At 36.2% G+C, this 13,013-nt stretch overlaps 1 protein-coding gene across 1 annotated transcript; it reads left to right on the top strand.

Moving 5' to 3' along the window:
* Nucleotides 1-459: 459 nt before the first annotated feature.
* Nucleotides 460-6,188, top strand: LOC309974479 (protein SET-like; the record flags this gene model as incomplete). The annotated part of the gene is made up of 2 exons (XM_082859121.1): nucleotides 460-1,433; nucleotides 6,146-6,188. The coding sequence occupies exons 1-2, from the start codon at nucleotides 781-783 to the stop codon at nucleotides 6,186-6,188; spliced, it is 696 nt and encodes a 231-aa protein (XP_082715247.1). The 5' UTR covers nucleotides 460-780.
* Between the last annotated feature and the right edge of the window lie 6,825 nt (nucleotides 6,189-13,013).

A 13,013-nucleotide genomic window follows, 5' to 3' on the forward strand; every position in this document is an offset into this window, starting at 1 on the left:
TTTATTGAATGATTTTTAAAAGCAAATCATTATTTTAGGAGCTCTAGCAAAGTCGTAAATGAGCATGGCTTGACCCATTGCCTTGAGGGACTTGTAATTCAAGGAACGGAAAGATGTCTACCAAACCCAGTTCTCTTAATAGTATCAGCTAGCTTAAAAAGCACATATTTGCTTAAACAACCTTTTATTTTCGTCAAAATAATCATGTTCCTTTACATAATTCTTTATGCTTTACAAATTGTTTTTGCATGTATCATCACATTTTCACAAGGATCCTTTTTGGAGAATTCTCCCACTTCACAGATTGGGAAATCTAGCCTCCCTGGGCCTCAGTCACTTAACTACGTATTAAGTTAATATTGGCATCCAAAGGAGGAAAGATCTTGAGACTTTTCCTTACTCTTGTCTCTTTGCTCCTGCAAAAACAGGAAGGGCCGTGAGGAGGAGGTGGAGGAGGAGGCGGCTCGGGGAGATGGAGCAGCTAGCTGGAGCGCGGAGCGTGAGTGAGGGAGCAGAGCAGCCTGCCCGCCCGCCGCCGCCTCCCCTCCGTAAGCAGGAGCCCGGGCCGGGGCCCGGCACGCAACCCCAGCCCCTCCCTCGTCGTCAGGCCGCGAGGGCAGCGCGCGCGAGCCAGGGGGAGGGAAAGCGAGCGAGCACCCGGAGGAGGCGGCCGGATCGAGCGAGCGCCCACGCGTGTGGCGTGAGGGGAAGCCGCTGCCCGCCCCCTTCGCCTTCCCTTCTCTCCCCCTCCCCGCTCCCCCCCCGACCGCGGAGAGCACCATGTCGGCGCCGGCGGCCAAAGTCAGTAAAAAGGAGCTCAACTCCAACCACGACGGGGCCGACGAGACCTCAGAAAAAGAACAGCAAGAAGCAATTGAACATATTGATGAAGTACAAAATGAAATAGACAGACTTAACGAACAAGCCAGTGAGGAGATTTTGAAAGTAGAACAGAAATATAACAAACTCCGCCAACCGTTTTTTCAGAAGAGGTCGGAATTGATCGCCAAAATCCCAAATTTTTGGGTAACAACACTTGTTAACCATCCACAAGTGTCTGCACTGCTTGGGGAGGAGGATGAAGAGGCGCTGCATTATTTGACAAGAGTTGAAGTGACAGAATTTGAAGATATTAAATCAGGTTACAGAATAGATTTTTATTTTGATGAAAACCCTTACTTTGAAAATAAAGTTCTCTCCAAAGAATTTCATCTGAATGAGAGTGGTGATCCATCTTCAAAGTCCACTGAAATCAAATGGAAATCCGGAAAGGATTTGACAAAACGTTCAAGTCAAACTCAGAATAAAGCCAGCAGGAAGAGACAGCATGAGGAACCAGAAAGCTTCTTCACCTGGTTTACTGATCATTCTGACAAGCAACTCTATGCCAATAAAATGGACAATCTGGAAGAAATGGACAAATTCTTAGAAAGGCACAACCTGCCAAGACTGAATCAGGAAGAAATAGAAAATATGAACAGACCAATCACAAGCACTGAAATTGAAACTGTGATTAAAAATCTTCCAACAAAGAAAAGCCCAGGACCAGATGGCTTCACAGGCGAATTCTATCAAACATTTAGAGAAGAGCTAACACCTATCCTTCTCAAACTCTTCCAAAATATAGCAGAGGGAGGAACACTCCCAAACTCCTTCTACGAGGCCACCATCACCTTGATACCAAAACCAGACAAGGATGTCACAAAGAAAGAAAACTACAGGCCAATATCACTGATGAACATAGATGCAAAAATCCTCAACAAAATACTAGCAAACAGAATCCAACAGCACATTAAAAAGATCATACACCATGATCAAGTGGGGTTTATTCCAGGAATGCAAGGATTCTTTAATATACGCAAATCTATCAATGTGATAAACCATATTAACAAATTGAAGGAGAAAAACCATATGATCATCTCAATAGATGCAGAGAAAGCTTTTGACAAAATTCAACACCGATTTATGATAAAAACCCTGCAGAAAGTAGGCATAGAGGGAACTTTCCTCAACATAATAAAGGCCATATACGACAAGCCCACAGCAAACATCATCCTCAATGGTGAAAAACTGAAAGCATTTCCACTAAGATCAGGAACAAGACAAGGTTGCCCACTCTCACCACTCTTATTCAACATAGTTTTGGAAGTTTTAGCCACAGCAATCAGAGAAGAAAAGGAAATAAAAGGAATCCAAATCGGAAAAGAAGAAGTAAAGCTGTCACTGTTTGCAGATGACATGATCCTATACATAGAGAACCCTAAAGATGCTACCAGAAAACTACTAGAGCTAATCAATGAATTTGGTAAAGTGGCAGGATACAAAATTAATGCACAGAAATCTCTGGCATTCCTATATACTAATGATGAAAAATCTGAAAGTGAAATCAAGAAAACACTCCCATTTACCATTGCAACAAAAAGAATAAAATATCTAGGAATAAACCTACCTAAGGAGACAAAAGATCTGTATGCAGAAAATTATAAGACACTGATGAAAGAAATTAAAGATGATACAAATAGATGGAGAGATATACCATGTTCTTGGATTGGAAGAATCAACATTGTGAAAATGACTCTACTACCGAAAGCAATCTATAGATTCAATGCAATCCCTATCAAACTACCACTGGCATTTTTCACAGAACTAGAACAAAAAATTTTGCAATTTGTATGGAAACACAAAAGACCCCGAATAGCCAAAGCAATCTTGAGAACGAAAGAAGGAACTGGAGGAATCAGGCTCCCAGACTTCAGACTATACTACAAAGCTACAGTTATCAAGACGGTATGGTACTGGCACAAAAACAGAAAGATAGATCAATGGAACAGGATAGAAAGCCCAGAGATAAACCCACGCACATATGGTCACCTTATCTTTGACAAAGGAGGCAGAAATGTACAGTGGAGAAAGGACAGCCTATTCAATAAGTGGTGCTGGGAAAACTGGACAGCTACATGTAAAAGTATGAAATTAGATCACTCCTTAACACCGTACACAAAAATAAGCTCAAAATGGATTAAAGACCTAAATGTAAGGCCAGAAACTATCAAACTCTTAGAGGAAAACATAGGCAGAACACTCTATGACATAAATCACAGCAAGGTCCTTTTGGACCCACCTCCTAGAGAAATGGAAATAAAAAGAAGAGTAAACAAATGGGACCTAATGAAACTTAAAAGCTTTTGCACAGCAAAGGAAACCATAAAGAAGACCAAAAGACAACCCTCAGAATGGGAGAAAATATTTGCAAATGAAGCAACTGACAAAGGATTGATCTCCAAAATTTATAAGCAGCTCATGCAGCTTAATAACAAAAAAACAAACAACCCAATCCAAAAATGGGCAGAAGACCTAAATAGACATTTCTCCAAAGAAGATATACAGAGTGCCAACAAACACATGAAAGAATGCTCAACATCACTAATCATGAGAGAAATGCAAATCAAAACTACAATGAGATATCATCTCACACCAGTCAGAATGGCCATCATCAAAAAATCTAGAAACAATAAATTCTGGAGAGGGTGTGGAGAAAAGGGAACCCTCTTACACTGTTGGTGGGAATGTAAATTGATACAGCCACTGTGGAGAACAGTATGGAGGTTCCTTAAAAAGCTACAAATAGAACTACCATATGACCCAGCAATCCCACTACTGGGCATATACCCTGAGAAAACCATAATTCAAAAAGAGTCATGTACCAAAATGTTCATTGCAGCTCTATTTACAATAGCCCAGAGATGGAAACAACCTAAGTGTCCATCATCGGATGAATGGATAAAGAAGATGTGGCACATATATACAATGGAATATTACTCAGCCATAAAAAGAGACGAAATTGAGCTATTTGTAATGAGGTGGATAGACCTAGAGTCTGTCATACAGAGTGAAGTAAGTCAGAAAGAGAGAGACAAATACCGTGTGCTAACACATATATATGGAATTTAAAAAAAAAAATGTCATGAAAAACCTAGGGGTGAAACAGGAATAAAGACACAGACTTACTAGAGAATGGACTTGAGGCTATGGGGAGGGGGAAGGGTAAACGGTGACAAAGCGATAAAGAGGCATGGACATATATACACTACCAAACGTAAGGTAGATAGCTAGTGGGAAGCAGCCGCATAGCACAGGGAGATCAGCTCGGTGCTTTGTGACCGCCTGGAGGGGTGGGATGGGGAGGGTGGGAGGGAGGGAGACGCAGGCGGGGGGAGATATGGGAATATATGTATATATATGACTGATTCATTTTGTTGTGAAGCTGAAACTAACATACCATTGTAAAGCAATTATACTCCAATAAAGATGTTAAAAAATAAATAAATAAAAAAAATAAAAAAATAAATAAATACATAGAAAATTCATCAAGCTATACATGTATAGTTTGTATACTTTCCTATATGTAAGATATACTTCAATTAAACAGTTAAAAAGATAAATATGTAGCAATTAAAATTGTCTTTCACATAGAGAACAGACTTGTGGTTGCCAAGGGGGAGGGCGGTGGGGGAGGGATGGACTGGGAGTTTGGGATTAGTAGATGCAAACTATAACATATAGAATGGAGGAACAACAAGGTCTTACTGTATAGCACAGGGAACTATATTCAGTGTCCTGAGATAAACCATAATGGAAAAGAATATAAAAAGGAATGTATATATTTGTATAACTGGGTCACTTTTCTGTGCAGCAAAAATGAACACAACAGTTTAAATCAACTATACTTCAATTAAAAATAAAAAATAAAATTGTCTGAAAGTCAAAAAAAAAAAAAAAAACAGGAAGGATTGTCATCTGAATGGTCATGATCAAGGACAGGATTAAAAAAAAACACCTAATATTAATGTCCTTTCTTATATCTCTCCCTTGAAAGGGCAAGGGCCATTGTTTATTGCTTCAAGGAATAGAAGAAAATTCATACTAGAAGTTAGAAATTTAGATTATCTTCCTATTTCTCTCACTAAATGGGAAAAAAGACTAATTTTGAGAGAAACTGTGTACTGATATTTTGTTCAGTGAAAGTAGAAAAACAGAAATCCCTTTTAGATCCTTGCTATCCATCTCCATATGAAAGATTTAAAGGGAAGAAAATTAAATAACAATGTATTGCTGAAAGTGGACTGGTGGCTCCAGGCCACCAGTTGGATTTAGGCACCAGGTTAAACTTCAGATATAAGCAGACTTATGTCTATTTCAACCTCTCTTCCCTTTAACCCACAGCTCTAGAACCACAATCCTCAACAGTTCCTAAGCCAAAAAGCTCTTAGTACCACAAACATTTTCCAAAATTTGTGGAAAACTCATTTGCTGTTAAAACATGACTGGAACTGTTTTGCTAGTGTTTCTTAGTATTGTTAAAAACAAAGCCAAGGACCCAAAAAGTAGCCAGTTTTGTAAGCCCTATGTCACCAAACTGAGACTTAATTACAATTGCAGCTTTCCCAGAAATAGAATCTTAAACTAGTCAATCAGGAATTGCCTGATCAACACTAGTTAGGTAATGTGCCTGATAGACTTCTGACATCCTGTAAAGAAAAGTTACTTTGCAATAACCAACCTGTTCTTTGGCCTAGTATAACTTCCTTGTTCCTGCTTTCTTCTGCCTATAAAAGTCTTTCATTTTGCACAGTTCCTCAGAGCTCCTTTCTACCTGCTGGGTTAAATGCTGCCCGATTCATGAATCATTGAGTAAAGCCAGTAGACCTTTAAAAATGACTCAGTTGACTTTTTTTTAACAGTTTGAATAGTCATGCTTTGTGAAGAAATGGTAGTGTATTAAACTAAGGGTCCCTGGCCAAACCCTCACATTATTTTCACTATACTACCTTGTGAGGGGTAATGGCCCAAACACCTTATTATATGCAGTGAACGCCCCTTCTAAAATATCAACGATTCTGAAATCTGAAAATCATTTCTCCCGAAGGGTCTCCCCTAACCTGTGATGTTGACTTGAACTACACAGATGGCCCAGGCAAGAACAAGGCAGAGAGAGTAAAACTGTATTTTTCCTCTAAGAGACTTGATTATGGGTCAACTTAATATTCATGTTATATGTATGTGAAAGAAGGAGATAAAGAGGGGGAGGGGAAAAGGAGAGATTATTCTTTGAATGCTGACATCAAAACTCCTTTATTACTCACAGCAATAGCAGTACCAGTGTTTCAGCATGTGTTCCAGATCTCTGAAATCTAGTTCCCATAGGGTGAGGTAAAGAGGGAGAGACATGGGCTTCTCTGTAGGCGCAGTGGTTGAGAGTCCGCCTGCCGATGCAGGGGACACGGGTTCGTGCCCCGGTCCACATGAGCAGAGTAGCTAGGCCCATGAGCCATGGCTGCTGAGCCTGCACGTCCGGAGCCTGTACAACAGGAGAGGCCACAACAGTGAGAGGCCCGCATACTGCAAAAAAAAAAAAAAAAAAAAAAAAGAGGGAGTGACATCTATTATCATAGAGGTGTGTTTTTAGTTTAGGAATCCAGTCTTTTATAATGGACAGTAAACCTGCCTGACCTTTGCTCCAGAAGCAGACATTTCCTTTGTTATATTGGATGGTACACTAATCCCCCCCATTTGCTTAGAATGTGGGTGGGGGGGAAGGAGGGGAAAAAAGGGACTATATCTTTCAAGGCTGTTTGCTCTACAAACATCTTTGATAAGATAGTCCAGAAAAAGGTGGTCCAGGCCCTTTCTCAAAAGATGTGCAGAAATATGAGACATCTATGAAAATTGTCTCCTAACAATGTCTTCATAAGATCACATTTGTTACAAAATTAAAATGAAGACTTCATAAAATCTTTATTTGCTTTTCCTCAAGTCTTCATGTAAATTACCCATGTTTTCACCACCTGATTATTACATATAATTAAGTGTTAACTGTTTCAATTCTCGTGCCCAAATGGATAAAATTAAAAACAATTTAAGCCACTCATGGGGTTTCCGAGCTGCATATGTTTTTATATAATCATACTAGTATTTCTTATGAAAAGTAACTAAATAAAATAAATTCAGAAGTCAGCTGTCATTCATAAATGAAGAATATTATTGAATCATTCATTGGGGATATATTTTATGTGGTATGTCCCAAATATTAAGAGCTTCTTTTATTTTTAAATACTTTCTCCCTTTAAAAACGTTCACAATATTTTAACAGTTGGCAATTATTTACTGATACAAGATAAGAATTGATGTTTTGTTGGCTAGTAATTTGAAAAGTGTTAAGAACTATTAATTCTCCCATATTTTTTACTTGAAGACAGTTATAGAAAATGATTTGCTATGATGCCAGATTCAATAAGTTGTATCTTTTAAAATTATATTTGCTTTTAAACCATTTGTTTACGTAGCAGTCATTTATTTATTTATTTTAGCTATAAGTAGTAATCAAATAACCATGTTTGGCCTTTAGAAATCAAATCTCCCTAAGGATATTTACTTTATTTATTGTATAAGTGTAACTTGTTTGAAAACATAACAGATTTCTGGATTTCCCTTTCTTGAAATGGTTTGTGTTAGAAAAATAAATAAATGCTAATAGGAATAAAGATGTAGGCTACAGTACTAGGGAAAGCAACTCTGAATATATTCATTGACAAGAATATATTATGCATAAATTTTAGACCATATACTCACACAATTTAAGGAAACAAGGGTTTTGGAAGTGGAGGAGACAGTTCAGCAAAGAAAAAGCTTTATTTTCAAAATTTGTAATGTGTTTATATTTGTATATATGTCTGTTTTTATTCATTGGTGAATTGAGGTGGCTAAACCAAATCTTATTATGAAAATAGCCTGTTGAAGTCAGAAAAATAAGCATTAAGTAATAATCAATAACTCATTTTAGTTTTTTAATTATTGTACCAGATTAGCCTTTGAAAATAGGAGTAACAAAAGTAATGGTGTGTTTAATTAACTATAGTCATTTTTCAATCCAAAAGTAATTGTAAAGCTTGAGAAATGAATCAATGATTGTTATGAGGCAATAGAAATTTTATGATAATAGTAGAACATGGATTTTCAACGTTGGTGATATTGACCCCAAGGGGGAGAAAACTGGCTTGGGAAGGGTGAAGAAACTTAGATAATACAATGGGTTTTGTTTTCCCAGAGCTCAAATCTACAGATAAACTCTTATTCCTTAGTATTTAAAATCTTTTGTTCATGTTGTAATTTTTTTTTTCGTATGGATAATAGGTAATGAAAAAAGATCGAGAAACACTGCTGTGTAGTATGCCAATAATTTCTAACTCTATAAAGAAGTAATATTTAAAAGAAAGTATTTTTCTGTGAGAAATAAAACATATATGTATTAAGGTTTGCTTTGGGCTAGTTGCCATGACATATCCAAGATATTTTCTTTAAATAAACTAATTTTAATCTGCTCTCTGCAAAAACAAACAAACAAAAAAAAACAAATTAGAAAACAGTGCTGTAAAATGTTGTATCCAGATGATGATAGATAGATAGATAGATCATAGATAGATAGATAGATAGATAGATGGTAGATAGGTAATTATTTAAAGACTTATTTTATTTCTCCTCAGCTGGTTTCAGTGTTTTTCAATATATGAATTGAAATATCCAAAGAGAAAATATTTAAGAATCTTGTTAATACTTTGAGCCTAGGATGGATTAATCTAAACTACTTTAATTACTGAAAAAAAAAGAAACTAAATAAAATAAGCAGGGTGGATAAAAATTCTTTTAATGGGCCTTTATTTAATCCTTTCTATAAATGTAAATTTCTAATGTATTATTTTTTGTAAGTAATTTTGTACTCCTAATATTTTTTTTCAAATTTTTAATAGTGGTACAACACTGACATCCAGTAGTTAGTTAAGTGAATCTCAGCAACATTTTTAGTGTTGGTAGAAATAAACACCCAAAACACACACACACACACACACACACACGCACACACACACACACACACACACACACACACAAACTCACATTCCACATCAATTTCAATAAACAGTGCTTCCAAAATACTTTTGCATTTTTCTTGTCCTGGTCTGGATAATTTTAGAATAGAGTTTCAGGCAAAAGTTAATGTCATTGCTTGTATTGTTCTACCACTCCATATGATATTTTATATTCCAGTGAATAACTCATCATTGGTTCACTGCCAAGTCGATTCCCTAAAGTTTTGCCTCCAAAGTTCAACATTAGAGTGCAAACAAGTCACTCTTTTAATTTTTCAGCCCTACTCCCAGGAGAGGGAAGTGAGGCAATAGATTAGAAAGTGAAATTGTGAAATAAAGACTAATGACATAAGGAAAATTAACACCATATTTGTCTTTGTATCTCTTTTTAGTCTTGATAATAATATTCTTCAATCAAACTATTTCCTTGAGTTATATATACAGAAAAATGTCCATTTTATTCAGGCATTCAATAGCTTCAAAAGGCATTCATCTATGGCCTGAAGGTCATGTGTGATGTAGAAAACTAACAGTGCAAAATGATGTGCTAATGCTAAGGTGTATATGGCAATTAAAACTCATGACCTGGAAAAAGTGTAAACACCCCTGTGATTAAAGCATCTGAAAGGTAAATATAAAGTGAAAGTAAATAAATCACCCTGTCCACAAGTAGCTATGTTTCAGAAAGCACCATGCCCTTTTTAGTCAGTTTCTTGTTGGTAGTTACAATAAATAGTCCTATAATCTAAATGTTTGGGGGCAAATAAGGTTTGTCCTTATGCAACCTTAATTTTTCAGTCATCTTGTACAATATTGTACACTGAAACAAATCATTCTCTTAATAACCCTCTCCTTTTAAAGTGGCCTTTCCATCAGTGCATAGTTGACAGCTGGCCACTTGGGGCCAGGAAAGGAAGAAAAAGAGAGAACTTAATGAATTGGTAAATGCTTTTTAAAGCATTTCTGTGCATATCTAGGAAAATGTTATAATTTTCTCTGGAGTTTGAGTCTTTATAGGTAGCCATCTCTTTGAATAAATGGCTACTATAATATCATATATCTGGAGCAGGCCATATTGTACTTTACAAAGAGAATTATAAGCAGCTAAAATGTGTTGCTTTGAAATCACTTTAGGGGTGTAAACTCTTCAAAGATATCTTTCTGCTTTGGAAATCCTTTTTCCTCTCTACATGCAATCAAATGCCTTAGAATAAGCTTTTCACCAAATAGGTTGCATCCAGGAACTTGCTGTGCTTCTAATAATGACTCACCTTGCTGCTGTTCAGCTTCAGAAGAGAAAACTGCTATGAAGAACTAGCTCTAGTAGTCTGGCATAGATAATAAAATACATTTTTCTGACAGTAATCTCCCCTTCATTGTAAATTTTCACTTGGCTTCTATGAAGCTTACCAGGAAAAAATAAAGTGAAGACGTTATGTATGTAATTAATTTTTCTTAAGAATTGTTAATATGGAGATCAATAAAGTCTTCCGGTTTGGTGCATGTGTTGCCCAGAGTATCATTGCCCTAAAAAGACTCAAGTTGACACTAGCACTGGATAGGACAGCTATTCCTATTTCTTCCCCTGAAGGTTTCCCATGCCTTTCCTGGCAAAGAAAGGGAGCTTGACTGGCAATAAAAAGGGCTTATGCTTACATAATGCCAGTATAACCAGAGAATTATGTCAAAAGCAAAATCAATTCACAAAAGAAAATTGGCATCACAAAATGAAATAATATTCTTTAAATGGCATTGATAGTTTGTAATACAAATCTTCAAATTAATCAATAATGATGAATACAAAGCATATTATGAATCTTGACATTTCACATTTTATCATACTATTCTGACAACTGTCGATTGTGAAGATGCTTAAAAATATGTTTCTTTTTCTCATCCCACTGTATTCTTTAGGGCTTGATATAAAATTAAACATTCATTATTCAATAATTATTGATCTAGTGCTTACTATATGCCAGACCCTTGATAACAGCAAAAAACTTATAGATGAAAAAGATCGACTCCTGACTTTATTCCTCATTGTATCTCCAGCACCTAGAACCATGACTGCTCCATAATAGGCCATAAAAGTTTGCTGAAAAATAATTTGTAAACTATTGACTGTGTCTAAGCCTGAGGATGTTCTTATGTTACCCTCACTGCTTATATAATGGGGATCAAAATAGACTTCAGGGAGTCTACCAAACAGTCAGTTTACAAGGAAAATGTGGCAGGAGCAGCTGGGAATGGAACATAGGGATGGTGAACATTTTGCGGTTTAGAGTAAATGTATTCTGAGTACTAGAGGTAAGGGGTCAGTGACATTTTTCTAAGTAGCAATACTATTTAAGTCATTCCCTTCTTTCTCAAATCCAGAGAGATGTATAAAATATTGCCATGGTTCAATTGCTGCAGATATATCGAATTAGGAGCGAGATAGCCCTTTAGCATGTGTAAGACTATGTGACACAGCAAACAGAAAACAATATTGCAGAGCTATAAAAATATAATTAATGCTGGTTGTATTTTAAAGACACATTTGGATAGTTACAGAAACATAGACATAAATTTATAGCAGCAAATTAATTAATTAGTGCTCAAACTGAAATGAGTCCATATATATCATGTGTGGGAATGAAATACAGAATTTGATCATTGAAAATGAATCAAATGAGAAAAGAAGATAACAATATAATGTCAGCAAGGAGATATCTCCCCTGTCTCATTTTCCTTTATGTAATAAGCACAGTGCCAAAATGATAAGGCATTTATAGGTAACACTAGAATTGCACAGTAATCATGCCTATATATTAGTTCTAGTATGTATGTATGTATAACATACACATATAATACTGTTAGTAAATTTATAAAAAATCAAATTATATAATCTAATATACAGTATATATCTAATACTATTATATTCATGGAATACTATAAAATTATATATGGTATCTAGTGTGCGTGTGTATATATATATATATATATATATAGAGAGAGAGAGAGAGAGAGAGAGAGCGAGACAGAGAGATTTATTTCAATGGCTTCCTCTTATTTTCTAAACTTCTGAATAAGTAAATAAACAAAAAGGCCATAATGAATAACTGGTACTGTACTTTCACTCCTACCCTAAACAACTGTACAACGGGCCAAAATATATGAGGCAACTATTATCAGTTGGTGGTACCAGAGCACTGTGATGCTGGAGAGAAAGGAAACATATGAAGTCAGACTCAGTTCTCTCTGGTTCTTTGACAGGGCCAGTCTTCTAACCCCATGCAGAGTATGGAAACTAAGGCAAGCGTGGCAGTCTTGCTGAGCTGAGAGAAAAGTTGAGGACTTCAGAAGCATCTGTATTTGCAGGTACAGTACCAGAGAGCAGGGAGCTGTGGGGATGGGAGAGGTGAAACGTCTATGTTGGGCCTCCCCATGAGTTGTCAGCTGAGGACAAGATTGCATATGCACAGTAAAAGATTCTGAGAAACATATTTACTGAGACTGGCTGAGACCAACTGGAGATTACATGGCTGAGTGATATGGAAGTTCCTAGCCAGCCAGAGTAAAGAAACCTTGCTAAGCACCTTGGAATTCAGCTGAGATGCACAGAAAGACCAAACTTTAGAGTAAGAACCACCTTCTAGTGTAAAGAGCATGCCTTGGGACAAATAACAAAAGCAGAATAGATCTGCTTTAGCAAAAATAAAATCAAGCCTGAACGAATTAAGAGAATCTGCCAACAATTTAATGGCCTGCCAAAACACAATTCAATATCATTTAAGAGAACACAACAGAATATAAACCAGTTAAAATGTATCCTTCAAAATATTTTACATGCAATCAAGATTACTAGATATATGAAAAACTAGAAAAATGTCATCTATAATCAGGAAAAGAAAACAGTCAATTCAGGACCTTAGATAACTCAAATGTTGGAATTAATAATAAAGAACTTTGAAACAATCATAATTATGGCCAAAAACTTAAGAGAAAAGATTAACATAGTGAGTGAAAGGATCGAGAATCTTAGTGGAGAAATGATAACCATAAAAAAATCAGATTGGAAATTATAAAATTGGAAAAATTCAATATATAAAT

This window comes from Leucopleurus acutus (assembly GCF_964270905.1).
Source record: "Leucopleurus acutus genome assembly, chromosome: 2".
Lineage (NCBI taxonomy): Eukaryota > Metazoa > Chordata > Mammalia > Artiodactyla > Delphinidae > Leucopleurus > Leucopleurus acutus.